The 18,593-nt window shown below is 33.2% G+C and overlaps 2 protein-coding genes and 2 long non-coding RNA genes across 35 annotated transcripts; 3 read left to right on the top strand and 1 right to left on the bottom strand.

The window, feature by feature from the left end:
- The first annotated feature begins 291 nt into the window (after positions 1 to 291).
- Positions 292 to 3,913, top strand: LOC118648636. Its single transcript, XR_004965385.1, has 3 exons — positions 292 to 427; positions 3,056 to 3,237; positions 3,777 to 3,913. It is a non-coding gene; the product is annotated as an uncharacterized LOC118648636 (long non-coding RNA).
- LOC114254275 lies at positions 441 to 3,013 on the top strand. The gene is made up of 2 exons (XR_003625646.2): positions 441 to 703; positions 2,946 to 3,013. It is a non-coding gene; the product is annotated as an uncharacterized LOC114254275 (long non-coding RNA).
- Positions 2,610 to 17,322, bottom strand: LOC105833177. Of its 32 annotated transcripts, none has more exons than XR_004965364.1 (27): positions 16,903 to 17,322; positions 16,598 to 16,834; positions 16,125 to 16,364; positions 15,759 to 15,965; positions 15,509 to 15,614; positions 14,646 to 15,280; positions 14,314 to 14,442; positions 13,912 to 14,240; positions 13,667 to 13,824; positions 13,402 to 13,591; positions 13,139 to 13,269; positions 12,601 to 12,906; positions 12,178 to 12,414; positions 11,705 to 11,944; positions 11,339 to 11,545; positions 11,089 to 11,194; positions 10,328 to 10,860; positions 10,083 to 10,240; positions 9,818 to 10,007; positions 9,555 to 9,685; positions 9,017 to 9,322; positions 8,594 to 8,830; positions 8,121 to 8,360; positions 7,755 to 7,961; positions 7,505 to 7,610; positions 5,571 to 5,604; positions 5,401 to 5,468 (listed from the first exon to the last, which is right to left on the bottom strand). XR_004965364.1 is itself a non-coding variant. In XM_036294987.1 (10 exons), the coding sequence occupies exons 7-10, from the start codon at positions 5,403 to 5,405 to the stop codon at positions 2,752 to 2,754; spliced, it is 438 nt and encodes a 145-aa protein (XP_036150880.1). In that variant the 5' UTR covers positions 5,406 to 5,468; positions 5,571 to 5,604; positions 7,505 to 7,610; positions 7,755 to 7,961; positions 8,121 to 8,360; positions 8,594 to 8,830; positions 10,328 to 10,472; the 3' UTR covers positions 2,610 to 2,751. The 32 variants fall into 32 exon arrangements, 2 of the variants coding, with proteins under 2 accessions (XP_036150880.1, XP_036150879.1); XR_004965363.1 differs by having other exon boundaries at positions 13,402 to 13,613; positions 17,021 to 17,322; XR_004965365.1 differs by having other exon boundaries at positions 12,483 to 12,906; positions 17,021 to 17,322.
- On the top strand, positions 14,360 to 18,236 carry LOC118648635. Its single transcript, XM_036294985.1, has 2 exons — positions 14,360 to 14,463; positions 17,649 to 18,236. The coding sequence occupies exons 1-2, from the start codon at positions 14,376 to 14,378 to the stop codon at positions 18,026 to 18,028; spliced, it is 468 nt and encodes a 155-aa protein (XP_036150878.1). The 5' UTR covers positions 14,360 to 14,375; the 3' UTR covers positions 18,029 to 18,236.
- Positions 18,237 to 18,593: the final 357 nt, after the last annotated feature.

Below are 18,593 nucleotides of genomic sequence, written 5' to 3'. Positions count from 1 at the left end.
CGTTCTACAGTCGGAGCCTATTTTAAACAGGGCCGTCCAAGTGCGGCCATTATCTGCGACGGTGAATTCAAAGCTGTCCGCGCGACTCGGCAGCTCGAGCGACGTCGTCGCTATCGCGAGCAATTTTCCACCGGCTCCCTGGGACTACCGCGGATTTTCCCGATGTACACGTCGCTCGTCATCGTTCATTCGCGCGGTTTCGCTCGTTCGGACCGAGAGCCCGCTCCGGAGCCTCGTCCGTGTCCCGGATTCGACCGGGCCTTGACTCTGGTGGGGCCTTGTGTCACGCGTGTCGTGAAATCCTCCGAGTTTCGTGTGGCTCGGTACCCGCGAAATCGAAACGGACGATAATCCGCAAGGTCGCGTCCGAACGACGAAAGACATCTAGAGGCGGCCCTGGCTTAAGTCTGACGTATGATACCGTCAAGTGAGTAATGCTCGCAATTCCACAGCGATGCTTATAAAATATTCGATGCAGAGCTGTCACCGGCACCTCTCCTTCTCTCTCTCTCTCTCTCTATCTCTATCTCTATCTCTATCTCTCTCTCCCCCTCTCTGTTCCTCTCTCTGTCTTGATATCCGACCGACGAGGGTGCGTCTGTGGTGGTCATTACTCAAGAGCCATCCTCGTTGGTCATCATGGCGCGCGAGAGGTACGATTCTTTCGCGGTGAAACCAATTGGTTATTCCACTAGCGGAGAAGGTAGTATTACAGTCTCTCATTTACATTTTGTAGAATAATTTTTTTAGCAGTCAATACTTTAAATTTGGCAAATTTTGTGATTGCATTCGTCAATGTATTTTAATAAAGCTTAGGCTTAAATATAAATATTTATTACTTAGAATATTACTTACAAAAATGCATAATGAGTTGGATTCTATCACAGAAATAGATTTTAAAAATTAATTTTCTTTAAAACACAGTGTATTTTATTGTATATAAAATTATTAATTTGAAATTTATTTATTTGAAATTGAGAAAAAGTATAACCGAGTATATGCATATGCAAAAATAATGCTTTCTAAAATTAACTTTTAATTTAACTTAATTTTAAGTTTCATTTAATTTTTATATAACTTTTAAATTAAATTTTTGTTTATGTAAATATAACGTAATTAAATTTATTTTCTTAACTATTAATTTAATTTAAAAAATATATCAACTCTGATAATTGAGTACTGTAAATTTGCATCATATGTAATGTAAACTCTAGATTAGCGGTAGAATTATAATCAACTTATCAAATAGCTACTTTATAAATACTTTAAAATTGTTTACCTTAAAAAAGAGGCATATTAGGCTTGCTAAAACATGCCTAAAAAGATTACAATCTTTTAAATAAAATCTTATTCTATTATTTAACTTTGCATAACTCGAAATGTGTATAGTTGAATAAAATATTAAATAATAAAAGAAGTATTTAAATGTATATATATATATATATATATATATATATATATATATATATATATATTGGTGTGATAATAAACTCAAGTTTAAAAAACAGATGACAAAGTTTGTGTAGTTAAATTCTAAAATGTATCTTAAACAAAGTTTCAATAAAATGCTCAAAAGAATAAACGTGCCTCATGACAAATATTATACATTTGCATATTAGCGTCACTGCATAATGGCCGGCATTATTAAATAATTTCATAATTACTAGAATGCGTCACTTAACAACGGAGATATTACTATCATACTTCTACAAGAACTTATATAATACTTCTCTACAATTGGCATTGACGGTCAAGCCTACGAATATTTATAAATTGTTTACTGACAGCAATAATTGTGGCCAAAGATATTTTATTTCGTTGCATTCTCGCTTCGCTGAACCGCTATTCGAGGATCATGGATTTCTAGTTAGTAGCCATGGAGCCAGTTAGCGATTTCAATTCCGTGTTCGGCGCATAAAGCAACTTTCGATTTTTTTTCGTAGCTATCGAATTTAATAGACAGAAACGATTTCTCCGCGTCCTCATCGGAGCGACATAATCACTTTTAGGTCAAGACTGTATTAGTTATTTTCGCAGCTCGTTTGCCTTGCAGATGACTCTTATTACGTCGCTTATTGATAATATTTTAATTAAATTATTCTTCTTATCATAATATTATGTGTATTATTATATATTACATTATATTAATCTGTTAACAATGCAAAATACATAGTTAAAATACAAAACGGGACATTAAAATTATAATTAACAAGGACAATATAAAAAAATAAAATGATGATAATTTTTATTGATCAGTTTATCATCACGTGTTTTACTAGTTTTATAATATAATAATAAGTAACAATAGCGTAGCTACTGCTATTTTGGGGGAGAGAGGCTAAAGAGAGTGATGAGTGACTGAAGAAAAATGACTCTTTGTGTGTATTTAATTATGTAATAATTAACTTTATCAATTAACATAATAAATTATGCAAAAACGATGAGATAAATAAGGAATACGGATCGTTCTTCGTAATAATCCCCGGTATAAACTATATTTATTACTCGTCAGTAATAATTGAAAATATAATAAGAAAATAATTATTTGTTGCTATTTTGTCGTCGTTTTATTTATGAATTTTTACAAATATATTTAGAAAACCGAACAATTTTTTTTCGCAATAATTTTCTATTCAATTCTTTTTGTGATTACAATGCTCTTGTTTGGAGGTTGTTTTGCTTGTCTCAATTAACTCAGGTCGTGTATAAAATGCGTATTGCATGTTCAATCTTCGGACATCCGCAATCGAGTTAGTGTACGACGAGTACTTCGTAATCTTTGAACGACAGCTCCTCGCCGTCAAACGGAATGTACAGGCATCCGTGACTCGGTTGTATCTGAAAAAAAGTGTTTTATTTTACAAACTCCTTAGAACTAAATTATTATGTTTCTTGTCTAACAAGGTTGCGCACGATAAGAATGAGTTTTGTCTGCCAAATGCTAGGCGCAGATTGGCGGACACTTTGAATGGAAAAGCGTGCTTTGAATAATCAAAAACGTCGTTCCGCATTTTCGAAACGGTCATCGTTACTGCTGACCCCCGAAATTAAACAGGTACCGAAAAGACCGACCTTGCCAATCGTTTGAGATCCACTATGGAGGACACGGCCAACGTACAGAGGTTCTCCATCCCCGGTTTGACCGGCGATTATCGCATCCTCTGGTACTTCACCGTTGCTGCAGAACTCCCATGCAAATTCTCCCTGACATAAGACCTGGCAATATCACAATAACTGGTAAGACCTTGGTATTTTTAATTACTTACAATTATTATGGACCATTAATTCTGCCATTCGCTGTTATCGTTGTTACTTGAAGAAGATAATCAGATAGCAAAGTATCGTTATAACAATCTTGTGCGAATTATTGGTCAGAAATTATTGTCAATATCGAATCTAATATCTTCGTCGGTTCAATAGCTGTACTTCCTGCAAAAACTGATATCGCGAGATTATCTTGAATCTAATAAAACGACGACGACAATACAATTAATAAGTTGTGTACTTTGATTATGTACCCCTTTTACGATACGTTACGTAAGTTACGAAAATGATGTAATCGCTTCTATAACAGCTAAAGCGCTGTTATAGAATTAAGAGAAATTGTTCCCCAGACAAATCCAAATCGATTTATACAATTGTTATAATAATTAAGCAAATTTTTATCGATGATAAATGTAAAAAAGTCAGAACCGATTAACTTTACATAATTATAATGTTTGTGTAAAAATACGGCAAAGTATACTTTATGATATAATTTTTATGCCATTTTACAGAGAGTGTCAATCTCTGATGGAGCGGTAAAGCAATACAAAGCTTCGCACGATGCTCATGTCACGTTTCTCGTAACGTAAAGAAGAAAATCTGTTGATTTTGCACTTTCTTCGCACCTCGTAATTATCTTTGGGATGTTCCTCGCCGCCGTGACTAATATAAGCAACACCCTTGTCGGGAATCACTTTCGCCGGCACCATGTCGCCATCGTGAAAAGCTCTGCCGACGTAAATTGCACTTCCGTCACTGTCGCGGCCGCCGCTGACCGCGTTTTCTGGCAGCGATTGAGAGCCGACACGACTGACCCATCTGTAGGCTGTAACAATGATAAACTGTCAGCAAGACTATTATGTTGAGTAAATTAAAAAATTAGTGAATTCGAATTGATCCATCAAGTTTCAATTTCTTGCCTTTATTTCGGCGAATGAAAAACTCATATTACTTAATGTTTAATATTTGATTTATTATGATTTTGATATTTGATTTGACATAAAATAAAAATATACAAATTTTTCACGTTAATCTTTCTTTTTAAATTTAAAAGCATTCTTTTGTACTGACAATTGTTACAAAAATAATTTTTGGTAAAATTGCTTGTTTTTTTTAACTATAAAAGTACATAGTAAAAATAGTAGACATTATATTCTATAAAATTGATGTATTTTTTATAAAATATCACTTCAAAAAGTTATTAAAATTAATTATTTGTTTTAATAATTGGTATTAATCTATAGATCTTCGTTGATTTTGATAATGCCATATTTAATTCCACTAAATAATACAAATCTTATTTTGTACAATCTCAAAAGACATCTGTATAAATCTATATATAACGATTACGCGTGTTACGTAACATTAATGCGCACCGACACACATTTCTTGTAATCAATATGATAACACTTTTCCAGACAATTCTTCTAATCGATGATTTCACATATCGCACGTACTATCTTTACGATCATATAATTTACATATTTTTAAAACAAAATAATTATATTTAATGCTTAATTAGATTTCTGGTAAAATATGATTTATCTTTAGTTATTCCCACAATTTTATTTGTGTAATTATTGTAGCAATAACATAAGTATTTAATGTATAATATATGCAATTCAATGCATGATATATTACGTGTAATATATCATGCAAATATTACATGTAAGTGTATACGTGTTGACGCAATTAATGTGTCATAGAATTATATAATCTAAAATATATAAATGTAAAAAGTTCTAAAAATTATTTAAAGTTTTTTTGTTACATTTCTAAATTTAACTAAATTGATTAAACTTTTTTTATAATTATTATAATTCAATTTCATAAAATTAAGTTTCTGAAATAGAAATTAAATTTTACTCTCTTTAATTAGGTTTAAATTAGCTCTAATAAAACTGTAATTTTAGTTTTATACTTCTTTAGATTTATTTTTAACAGGGAAAAAATTAGAAAAAAGAAAACGATATTCGATAATATCCATAATAAAGTAAATGTCGAAGAGAAAAGAGAAGTTTATGAGAGAACAGAGAATTAAAACAGAGAATTAATGTAATTATGGAAAAGCCGATATCCTTTTCATTTCTATTTTAATGTACTATATATATTAATAAATATACTTTTTGCTCACCTGGCATAGTGGAAATCGATTCGGCACGACTGAGGCCTCAATACGAGATGGTGCCCACCGTATCTGTAGGCTGAGTTAAAAGCTGACGTAATCTTATCGCTCGCGTAATCTTATTTGCCGAAATGTTTCACTATCTTTTTTCTTTACTCTTCATATATGATATTAAACTTACCTAGAATGTGATATGATATACTCCCACGCCTTTCCTATCCAATGACAGATTAGTATCAGATATTGATTAGTACGATTATTAGTCGCCATCAGTTTGATTCAAATTCTACTTAAATATTTTACTTTATACGTGTGCAAATTGCAATATTCTTCAGCGATTTTTTTGTTTATCTTTATTTTTGTTCATACAGCACCAAAAGATTATAAAAACTTTGCAGAAACCTTACACTGAAATATTGTAATATTGCATGGACGTTGCGAAATGTTTCTGCAATGTTACTGCAAGCTTGCGGCAACGCTGAAGTGTCCGCCCTGAGAAATATTACAATGTAAGACTACTGCAATGTTACATGCAATGTATTTGATACATTGAGGGTCGGTTGTTCCAACTTCTTGGTAAACTTACCTATCAGGTAAATATATTTTGTCTTTATTTATTTAAGAAAAGAAATGAAGATAGATACATGCTTACCTGGTAGATAAGTTTACCAAGAAGTTGGAACAACCGCCCCTGAAACGCGTTGCTAAAAATATGCATAACGCTTCAAATTTAGTAGATAAACCTTGAGAATATATAAAGACAAGAGAGATAAAAAGAAATTCGTTGCAATTTGTGTAACTTTATAATCTTTTTGCATTCAAAATTTGGATAAAAAATTGTGAATTTACGCAATTGCAATGAATTTTTTTCTTATTTCTCTTGAATATTTTTATATATTCTCAAAGTGTATCTATTAAAATCTAAAATATATTAGAAGTATAGAAAATTAGAAAATTATTATTACATTTTATATAAGAATAAAAACTTACATAATATTCTATTATCTAAGTAGCATTATTTTTAAATAGCATTATTTTAGTTATTGTTAAAAGCAATAATATTAATAAATACATATATATGAATTTCTTAGCATTACATTTATAGTTGTTTAATTGCACTTTTTGACATTTATAATAGAACAATAAATTGAACAATTTTTCAAATAAAAAAATAAAATTATCATATATAATTATAGTCTTTGGTATAAATATTGCACACAAATCAAATATTTAAATCTCACAAAACTATTAAAAAATGTCACAAATGTCTTCTTACTCGAAGTTGAACGTATATTATTGGAACACTTGATGCATATTTTTTAATATGTTATATTTTCGGAATTTTATAATATTTCTGCAATATTACTGGAACATTTCGGCGTAATATTGATATTGCATGTTTCTGAAACGTCTCTGCAATATTACATTGCAACTCGTAATATCCCTAGTAGCAAAATACATTGGCAGCATATTGACTAATATTGATTAAATATTGATTATATTGGGAATGTATTGGCCAATATTTTCCCAATGTTTTCCAATGTAACGCCAATATTGGTTATAAAATATTGGCTCCAAATTAAAATGCAATTAATGTCCAAGATAAAAAATCGATTGGTTCAATATTGGCCTAATGCTGAATCAATATTGAACCAATCTTTCTGCTTAGACAAATTGGCTAAATAAGATGAAGGGTCCACTTTACAATATTGGACCAATATTTGGAATATTGTCTTTATACTACTTTCCAATATTGCGCCAATGTTTTTTGTTACTAGGGATTGTAACGTTACAGCAATGTTGCTGAAAGTTTCTGTGCTGTATGGATGATAAGACACGTGCTATGTGTTTATCGAATGTCAAACGTGTCGCTGTCAATTTATTAATAATTCGGATTTTATCGTGGAATATCTTTGTTCATAGAACATATGTTTAGAAAAATAAACTTTAATTTGTAATAAGTATAATTAAAATCCAAATTACCCAAACAAATAATATTTTTTATAAATATTTTCATAAAAATTATTTTCAAATTGGTTTGCTCAATTGGAAAGTGAATTTTTAATATATAGAATTCGTTCTGATGATGTTAAATATAATTCGGTTATACGTCACCTTGATGAACAAGCTTTAGTAGCTGTTGCTGAGATCGTTGAAAATCCTCCAGAGCGAGATAAATATCTTTATTTAAAAAATGTACTTATAAATCGATTTTCTGATTCTGAGGAGAAAAGGTTACGTCAATTATTAGCTGGAATTGAATTAAATGATAAAAAGCCGACGGAATTGCTTCGAGAACTTAAACAATTAGCTGGAAATGCTATTTCTGAGAATATTCTCCATTCGATCTGGCTTCAAAGATTACCTCTTAGAGTTCAAGCTACTTTAGCTGTTGTTGATGAAGCTCCTTTAATCAAGCTTGCTGAATTAGCTGATAAAATTTTGGAGAGAGATTCGGGCTTACAAATTGCCGCTGTAACTTCTACACCTGAATCTGGTTCCTCTAGTTTAGCTGATTTGGAGCGTAGAATTTCCGCTTTAGAAGTTAAACGCTATAGAAGCAGATCGAGATCTAGATTTAATTATAACAAGAGATTTAGATCAAATTCTCGGAATAAGTATTTCAAGAATGATAAATCTGATAAATCTGATAAATCTGATAAATCTGATAAAGTGCCTACTTGTTTTTATCATAAGAAATTTGGTGATAAAGCTCAAAAATGTACAATACCTTGTGCTATGTCTAAAGCTTTTACTGCAAATCCGGAAAACTGATTTTGCCGTTGAGTCATGAGGCAGATTGTGACGGTTTACCTTGTAGTCGCCTCATTGTTACTGATAAAACTTCATTACTCAATTTTCTTGTCGATACCGGAGCTGACATTTCATTGATTCCTAAAAGATTAGCTCAGTTTTCTCAATCTTCTTCATCTTTTAAACTGTTTGCTGCTAATGGATCCAGGATTAATACCTATGGAGTTAAAACCTTAGTTTTAAATCTTGGACTGCGCAGAAATTTTAAATGGAAATTTTGTGTCGCGGATATTCAACGTCCTATTTTAGGAGCTGACTTTTTGAGTCATTACGGGATTTTAATCGACATCAAGAATAAAAAACTTTTAGACAGTGTTACTGGATTGTCATTTAAAGGGAAACTGTCTAATGTTAATCACTTGTCGATTTGCACTACTTCTCCTGACTCACCTTACCATAAAATCCTTGCAAGATTTCCTGAATTAACGCATTTTGCACCTTTGACTTCCAACAAGTTACATCAAGTTGAACATCATATTGTTACAAGAGGACCTCCTATTTCTGTTACTCCACGAAGACTTTCTCCTGAGAAGCTTAAATTTGCTCGTGAAGAATTTAACCTTATGATTGAGCAAGGTATTTGTAGGCCTTCTAGTAGCTGTTGGTCTTCTCCACTGCACATGGTCCCTAAAAATGATAATTCCTGGAGACTTTGTGGAGATTATCGTGCTCTTAATGCTATTACTGTTCCTGACCGTTACCCTCTCCCACATATTCAAGATTTAACAATGGGATTACATGGTAAGAATATATTTTCTAAAATTGACTTGGTCAAGGCTTATTATCAAGTTCCTGTTGCTGCTGAAGATATACCTAAGACGGCTGTAACCACTCCTTTCGGTCTTTTTGAATTTCTTGTCATGCCTTTCGGACTATGTAATGCTGCTCAGACTTTTCAACGTCTTATGAATATTATTCTTGCTGGCTTAGACTTCTGTTTTTGCTATTTAGATGACATTTTAATAGCCTCTAATAATGTTGAAGAACACTTTGAACATCTTGAAATTCTTTTCTCTCGTCTTAAACAGTTTGGTATGACTATTAATTTATCAAAAAGTCTTTTTGGCCAGTCTGAAATTTCCTTTCTTGGCTTTTTAATTTCTAATCAAGGAATCAAGCCTACAACAGAGAAAATTAAAGCTATTATTGATTTTAAAAAGCCTAAAACATTTCTAGACTTACGAAGATTTTTAGGAGTCATTAATTTCTATCGCCGGTGTTTAAAAGATGCTGCTAAACATCAAGCTATTTTGACAGATTATTTAAAGGACAGTAAGAAGCGTGATAGAAGACTAATTATTTGGACACCTGAAGCGGAGGAAGCTTTTCGTTTTTGTAAAGAAGAACTTACCAAGATTACTACTTTGACTCATCCTGTTCCTGCAGTTCCTCTTATTCTTTCTTGTGATGCTTCTGATTTTGCTATTGGAGCGGCCTTGGAACAAATTATTGATGGGATTTCCAAACCGATTGCCTTTTTCTCTAAAAAATTAAATGATACTCAATGTAATTATAGCACTTATGATAGAGAGCTTCTTAGTATTTATTCTGCTATTAAACATTTCAGATATCTTCTTGAAGGACGTGAATTTATTATTCAAACAGATCATAAACCTTTAATATTTGCCTTTCATCAGAAGATGGATAAAGCTTCTCCTCGGCAAATTCGTCAACTGGATTTTATTGCACAATTTTCCACTGACATCAGACATATTTCTGGAAGAGATAATATTGTTGCTGATTTATTTTCAAGAATTAATGCTATTTCTTTGCCTGTCATTGTTTCTCTTGAAGATCTTGCTAACTGTCAAAAGGAAGATGAAGAACTTAAATCTCTTTTTAACAATTCTTCTCTTAAGCTACAAAAATTAATTCTTACTGGTTCAATTTCACCTATATTTTGTGATTGTTCCACTGAGAATATTCGTCCTTATGTTCCTTTACGTTTACGAAGAAGAATTTTTGATATTGTTCACGGTTTGGCTCATCCTAGTGGTAGAGCGACTTTAAAACAAATTCAACAAAAATTTGTTTGGCCTTCAATTAAAAAAGACATTAAAGAATGGTCAAGATCTTGTCTTTCTTGTCAGCGTTCCAAGATTTCAAGACATAACAAAAATTTACCTGTCAAGATTTCTGTTCCAGATCAACGTTTTCAACATATACATCTTGATTTAATTGGACCTCTTCCTGTCTGTCAAGGTTTTCGGTATTGTCTTACTATGATTGATCGGTTCTCCACTGTGGCAGCCCTTGCGATTTATTCCCCATTTTTAGTTATTTTCTAGTTTCTTTATTTATTTGTTATCAAACTAATTTCAAGCAATTTATGTTTCTTAGATACTAAAAAAAAGGAATGTTGTTTATTAAAAAAAAGAAATTATTTATTCTTTTGTAAGCTTGATATTAGTAAACACGTATAACTTTACAAAGTCTATTTATTTCATAAGTATAAGATAAATTAGGGAAATCATTCCCATAACTGGTGACCCCGACGTGATAGAAAAGACAAGCCTGTCAAAGAATCGTGTTTACGTTTTGGCTCTCCTGACGATTGTCGTGCACGAAATTTGAAATCTTTCTTCGAGATGCCTGTTGAACGTTCTCCTGTGTCTTCTCCTGGGACATCGACTGAACAACCTCAAGAACATCTGCTTCTGGAAACGAAGGATCAACATGATGTTAACCGGACTCTCTTTTCTGATCAACATTCATCAGCTATACGAGGTGACACCCAAGAAATTCACTCGAATGAATTCCGTCTTTTGAAATTGCCATCTTTTTGGCATAAACAACCGAAACTTTGGTTTGCTCAATTGGAAAGTGAATTTTTAATATATAGAATTCGTTCTGATGATGTTAAATATAATTCGGTTATACGTCACCTTGATGAACAAGCTTTAGTAGCTGTTGCTGAGATCGTTGAAAATCCTCCAGAGCGAGATAAATATCTTTATTTAAAAAATGTACTTATAAATCGATTTTCTGATTCTGAGGAGAAAAGGTTACGTCAATTATTAGCTGGAATTGAATTAAATGATAAAAAGCCGACGGAATTGCTTCGAGAACTTAAACAATTAGCTGGAAATGCTATTTCTGAGAATATTCTCCATTCGATCTGGCTTCAAAGATTACCTCTTAGAGTTCAAGCTACTTTAGCTGTTGTTGATGAAGCTCCTTTAATCAAGCTTGCTGAATTAGCTGATAAAATTTTGGAGAGAGATTCGGGCTTACAAATTGCCGCTGTAACTTCTACACCTGAATCTGGTTCCTCTAGTTTAGCTGATTTGGAGCGTAGAATTTCCGCTTTAGAAGTTAAACGCTATAGAAGCAGATCGAGATCTAGATTTAATTATAACAAGAGATTTAGATCAAATTCTCGGAATAAGTATTTCAAGAATGATAAATCTGATAAATCTGATAAATCTGATAAATCTGATAAAGTGCCTACTTGTTTTTATCATAAGAAATTTGGTGATAAAGCTCAAAAATGTACAATACCTTGTGCTATGTCTAAAGCTTTTACTGCAAATCCGGAAAACTGATTTTGCCGTTGAGTCATGAGGCAGATTGTGACGGTTTACCTTGTAGTCGCCTCATTGTTACTGATAAAACTTCATTACTCAATTTTCTTGTCGATACCGGAGCTGACATTTCATTGATTCCTAAAAGATTAGCTCAGTTTTCTCAATCTTCTTCATCTTTTAAACTGTTTGCTGCTAATGGATCCAGGATTAATACCTATGGAGTTAAAACCTTAGTTTTAAATCTTGGACTGCGCAGAAATTTTAAATGGAAATTTTGTGTCGCGGATATTCAACGTCCTATTTTAGGAGCTGACTTTTTGAGTCATTACGGGATTTTAATCGACATCAAGAATAAAAAACTTTTAGACAGTGTTACTGGATTGTCATTTAAAGGGAAACTGTCTAATGTTAATCACTTGTCGATTTGCACTACTTCTCCTGACTCACCTTACCATAAAATCCTTGCAAGATTTCCTGAATTAACGCATTTTGCACCTTTGACTTCCAACAAGTTACATCAAGTTGAACATCATATTGTTACAAGAGGACCTCCTATTTCTGTTACTCCACGAAGACTTTCTCCTGAGAAGCTTAAATTTGCTCGTGAAGAATTTAACCTTATGATTGAGCAAGGTATTTGTAGGCCTTCTAGTAGCTGTTGGTCTTCTCCACTGCACATGGTCCCTAAAAATGATAATTCCTGGAGACTTTGTGGAGATTATCGTGCTCTTAATGCTATTACTGTTCCTGACCGTTACCCTCTCCCACATATTCAAGATTTAACAATGGGATTACATGGTAAGAATATATTTTCTAAAATTGACTTGGTCAAGGCTTATTATCAAGTTCCTGTTGCTGCTGAAGATATACCTAAGACGGCTGTAACCACTCCTTTCGGTCTTTTTGAATTTCTTGTCATGCCTTTCGGACTATGTAATGCTGCTCAGACTTTTCAACGTCTTATGAATATTATTCTTGCTGGCTTAGACTTCTGTTTTTGCTATTTAGATGACATTTTAATAGCCTCTAATAATGTTGAAGAACACTTTGAACATCTTGAAATTCTTTTCTCTCGTCTTAAACAGTTTGGTATGACTATTAATTTATCAAAAAGTCTTTTTGGCCAGTCTGAAATTTCCTTTCTTGGCTTTTTAATTTCTAATCAAGGAATCAAGCCTACAACAGAGAAAATTAAAGCTATTATTGATTTTAAAAAGCCTAAAACATTTCTAGACTTACGAAGATTTTTAGGAGTCATTAATTTCTATCGCCGGTGTTTAAAAGATGCTGCTAAACATCAAGCTATTTTGACAGATTATTTAAAGGACAGTAAGAAGCGTGATAGAAGACTAATTATTTGGACACCTGAAGCGGAGGAAGCTTTTCGTTTTTGTAAAGAAGAACTTACCAAGATTACTACTTTGACTCATCCTGTTCCTGCAGTTCCTCTTATTCTTTCTTGTGATGCTTCTGATTTTGCTATTGGAGCGGCCTTGGAACAAATTATTGATGGGATTTCCAAACCGATTGCCTTTTTCTCTAAAAAATTAAATGATACTCAATGTAATTATAGCACTTATGATAGAGAGCTTCTTAGTATTTATTCTGCTATTAAACATTTCAGATATCTTCTTGAAGGACGTGAATTTATTATTCAAACAGATCATAAACCTTTAATATTTGCCTTTCATCAGAAGATGGATAAAGCTTCTCCTCGGCAAATTCGTCAACTGGATTTTATTGCACAATTTTCCACTGACATCAGACATATTTCTGGAAGAGATAATATTGTTGCTGATTTATTTTCAAGAATTAATGCTATTTCTTTGCCTGTCATTGTTTCTCTTGAAGATCTTGCTAACTGTCAAAAGGAAGATGAAGAACTTAAATCTCTTTTTAACAATTCTTCTCTTAAGCTACAAAAATTAATTCTTACTGGTTCAATTTCACCTATATTTTGTGATTGTTCCACTGAGAATATTCGTCCTTATGTTCCTTTACGTTTACGAAGAAGAATTTTTGATATTGTTCACGGTTTGGCTCATCCTAGTGGTAGAGCGACTTTAAAACAAATTCAACAAAAATTTGTTTGGCCTTCAATTAAAAAAGACATTAAAGAATGGTCAAGATCTTGTCTTTCTTGTCAGCGTTCCAAGATTTCAAGACATAACAAAAATTTACCTGTCAAGATTTCTGTTCCAGATCAACGTTTTCAACATATACATCTTGATTTAATTGGACCTCTTCCTGTCTGTCAAGGTTTTCGGTATTGTCTTACTATGATTGATCGGTTCTCCAGATGGCCTGAAGCTGTTCCTTTATCTGAAGTCACTGCTGATATTGTTTCTACGGCCTTTTATTCACACTGGGTTGCAAGATACGGTGCTCCATTTACAGTCACTACGGACCAAGGTCCTCAATTTGAAGCTGCTTTATTTAAAGCTCTTACTAATCTTATTGGCTGTGAGCGTGTCAGAACTTCTGCTTATCATCCTGCTTCTAATGGAATTCTGGAAAGATGGCATCGTACCTTGAAGAGTGCTATCATGTGTCATGCTAAGAATAATTGGATTGAAGTTTTACCCTCCGTTTTACTTGGACTTCGGACTTGTTTTAAAGAAGATTTACAAGCTTCTCCTGCTGAAATGCTTTATGGATCTACTCTTCGTTTACCTGGAGAATTTTTCATTGATGAAGATTTGCCTGCGGATCCTGAAATTTTTATTGAAAAACATAGAGAACATATGAGATTGATTAAATCCAGACCTACTGCTCATCATTGTAAAACTACTCCTTTTCATCATCCTGCTTTGTCTGATTGTTCTCATGTTTGGCTCAGAGAAGATTGTTTAAAGAAATCACTTCAACCACCTTATTATGGCCCTTTTCGTGTTGTTAAACGTGTTAATGAATACCTTTTTACTATTGATATTGCAGGTAAAATTGTTAACGTCTCCACGGAACGTCTCAAACCAGCCTTTTTACCCAAGGAAATTCCTCTGGATCATCTTGCTGTTTCTTTTCCTGCCACTTCATCCATTCCTTCAGTTTTGCCTTCTCGACCTTTAAGAACATACTGTGGTCCCAAGAAGAAAGTTCGTTTCGCAACGTAGAACGTCGCTGGGGAGGGAGTACTGTGGCAGCCCTTGCGATTTATTCCCCATTTTTAGTTATTTTCTAGTTTCTTTATTTATTTGTTATCAAACTAATTTCAAGCAATTTATGTTTCTTAGATACTAAAAAAAAGGAATGTTGTTTATTAAAAAAAAGAAATTATTTATTCTTTTGTAAGCTTGATATTAGTAAACACGTATAACTTTACAAAGTCTATTTATTTCATAAGTATAAGATAAATTAGGGAAATCATTCCCATAACTGGTGACCCCGACGTGATAGAAAAGACAAGCCTGTCAAAGAATCGTGTTTACGTTTTGGCTCTCCTGACGATTGTCGTGCACGAAATTTGAAATCTTTCTTCGAGATGCCTGTTGAACGTTCTCCTGTGTCTTCTCCTGGGACATCGACTGAACAACCTCAAGAACATCTGCTTCTGGAAACGAAGGATCAACATGATGTTAACCGGACTCTCTTTTCTGATCAACATTCATCAGCTATACGAGGTGACACCCAAGAAATTCACTCGAATGAATTCCGTCTTTTGAAATTGCCATCTTTTTGGCATAAACAACCGAAACTTTGGTTTGCTCAATTGGAAAGTGAATTTTTAATATATAGAATTCGTTCTGATGATGTTAAATATAATTCGGTTATACGTCACCTTGATGAACAAGCTTTAGTAGCTGTTGCTGAGATCGTTGAAAATCCTCCAGAGCGAGATAAATATCTTTATTTAAAAAATGTACTTATAAATCGATTTTCTGATTCTGAGGAGAAAAGGTTACGTCAATTATTAGCTGGAATTGAATTAAATGATAAAAAGCCGACGGAATTGCTTCGAGAACTTAAACAATTAGCTGGAAATGCTATTTCTGAGAATATTCTCCATTCGATCTGGCTTCAAAGATTACCTCTTAGAGTTCAAGCTACTTTAGCTGTTGTTGATGAAGCTCCTTTAATCAAGCTTGCTGAATTAGCTGATAAAATTTTGGAGAGAGATTCGGGCTTACAAATTGCCGCTGTAACTTCTACACCTGAATCTGGTTCCTCTAGTTTAGCTGATTTGGAGCGTAGAATTTCCGCTTTAGAAGTTAAACGCTATAGAAGCAGATCGAGATCTAGATTTAATTATAACAAGAGATTTAGATCAAATTCTCGGAATAAGTATTTCAAGAATGATAAATCTGATAAATCTGATAAATCTGATAAATCTGATAAAGTGCCTACTTGTTTTTATCATAAGAAATTTGGTGATAAAGCTCAAAAATGTACAATACCTTGTGCTATGTCTAAAGCTTTTACTGCAAATCCGGAAAACTGATTTTGCCGTTGAGTCATGAGGCAGATTGTGACGGTTTACCTTGTAGTCGCCTCATTGTTACTGATAAAACTTCATTACTCAATTTTCTTGTCGATACCGGAGCTGACATTTCATTGATTCCTAAAAGATTAGCTCAGTTTTCTCAATCTTCTTCATCTTTTAAACTGTTTGCTGCTAATGGATCCAGGATTAATACCTATGGAGTTAAAACCTTAGTTTTAAATCTTGGACTGCGCAGAAATTTTAAATGGAAATTTTGTGTCGCGGATATTCAACGTCCTATTTTAGGAGCTGACTTTTTGAGTCATTACGGGATTTTAATCGACATCAAGAATAAAAAACTTTTAGACAGTGTTACTGGATTGTCATTTAAAGGGAAACTGTCTAATGTTAATCACTTGTCGATTTGCACTACTTCTCCTGACTCACCTTACCATAAAATCCTTGCAAGATTTCCTGAATTAACGCATTTTGCACCTTTGACTTCCAACAAGTTACATCAAGTTGAACATCATATTGTTACAAGAGGACCTCCTATTTCTGTTACTCCACGAAGACTTTCTCCTGAGAAGCTTAAATTTGCTCGTGAAGAATTTAACCTTATGATTGAGCAAGGTATTTGTAGGCCTTCTAGTAGCTGTTGGTCTTCTCCACTGCACATGGTCCCTAAAAATGATAATTCCTGGAGACTTTGTGGAGATTATCGTGCTCTTAATGCTATTACTGTTCCTGACCGTTACCCTCTCCCACATATTCAAGATTTAACAATGGGATTACATGGTAAGAATATATTTTCTAAAATTGACTTGGTCAAGGCTTATTATCAAGTTCCTGTTGCTGCTGAAGATATACCTAAGACGGCTGTAACCACTCCTTTCGGTCTTTTTGAATTTCTTGTCATGCCTTTCGGACTATGTAATGCTGCTCAGACTTTTCAACGTCTTATGAATATTATTCTTGCTGGCTTAGACTTCTGTTTTTGCTATTTAGATGACATTTTAATAGCCTCTAATAATGTTGAAGAACACTTTGAACATCTTGAAATTCTTTTCTCTCGTCTTAAACAGTTTGGTATGACTATTAATTTATCAAAAAGTCTTTTTGGCCAGTCTGAAATTTCCTTTCTTGGCTTTTTAAGGGAGTACTGTGGCAGCCCTTGCGATTTATTCCCCATTTTTAGTTATTTTCTAGTTTCTTTATTTATTTGTTATCAAACTAATTTCAAGCAATTTATGTTTCTTAGATACTAAAAAAAGGAATGTTGTTTATTAAAAAAAGAAATTATTTATTCTTTTGTAAGCTTGATATTAGTAAACACGTATAACTTTACAAAGTCTATTTATTTCATAAGTATAAGATAAATTAGGGAAATCATTCCCATAACTGGTGACCCCGACGTGATAGAAAAGACAAGCCTGTCAAAGAATCGTGTTTACGTTTTGGCTCTCCTGACGATTGTCGTGCACGAAATTTGAAAAACATAGAGAACATATGAGATTGATTAAATCCAGACCTACTGCTCATCATTGTAAAACTACTCCTTTTCATCATCCTGCTTTGTCTGATTGTTCTCATGTTTGGCTCAGAGAAGATTGTTTAAAGAAATCACTTCAACCACCTTATTCTGGCCCTTTTCGTGTTGTTAAACGTGTTAATGAATACCTTTTTACTATTGATATTGCAGGTAAAATTGTTAACGTCTCCACGGAACGTCTCAAACCAGCCTTTTTACCCAAGGAAATTCCTCTGGATCATCTTGCTGTTTCTTTTCCTGCCACTTCATCCATTCCTTCAGTTTTGCCTTCTCGACCTTTAAGAACATACTGTGGTCCCAAGAAGAAAGTTCGTTTCGCAACGTAGAACGTCGCTGGGGAGGGAGTACTGTGGCAGCCCTTGCGATTTATTCCCCATTTTTAGTTATTTTCTAGTTTCTTTATTTATTTGTTATCAAACTAATTTCAAGCAATTTATGTTTCTTAGATACTAAAAAAAAGGAATGTTGTTTATTAAAAAAAAGAAATTATTTATTCTTTTGTAAGCTTGATATTAGTAAACACGTATAACTTTACAAAGTCTATTTATTTCATAAGTATAAGATAAATTAGGGAAATCATTCCCATAACCTTTTTTTAATAAACAACATTCCTTTTTTTAGTATCTAAGAAACATAAATTGCTTGAAATTAGTTTGATAACAAATAAATAAAGAAACTAGAAAATAACTAAAAATGGGGAATAAATCGCAAGGGCTGCCACAGTACTCCCTCCCCAGCGACGTTCTACGTTGCGAAACGAACTTTCTTCTTGGGACCACAGTATGTTCTTAAAGGTCGAGAAGGCAAAACTGAAGGAATGGATGAAGTGGCAGGAAAAGAAACAGCAAGATGATCCAGAGGAATTTCCTTGGGTAAAAAGGCTGGTTTGAG

The sequence above is a fragment of the Monomorium pharaonis genome, unplaced genomic scaffold (genome assembly GCF_013373865.1).
Source record: "Monomorium pharaonis isolate MP-MQ-018 unplaced genomic scaffold, ASM1337386v2 scaffold_558, whole genome shotgun sequence".
Lineage (NCBI taxonomy): Eukaryota > Metazoa > Arthropoda > Insecta > Hymenoptera > Formicidae > Monomorium > Monomorium pharaonis.
This window is presented reverse-complemented; position numbering and strand designations above follow the sequence as displayed.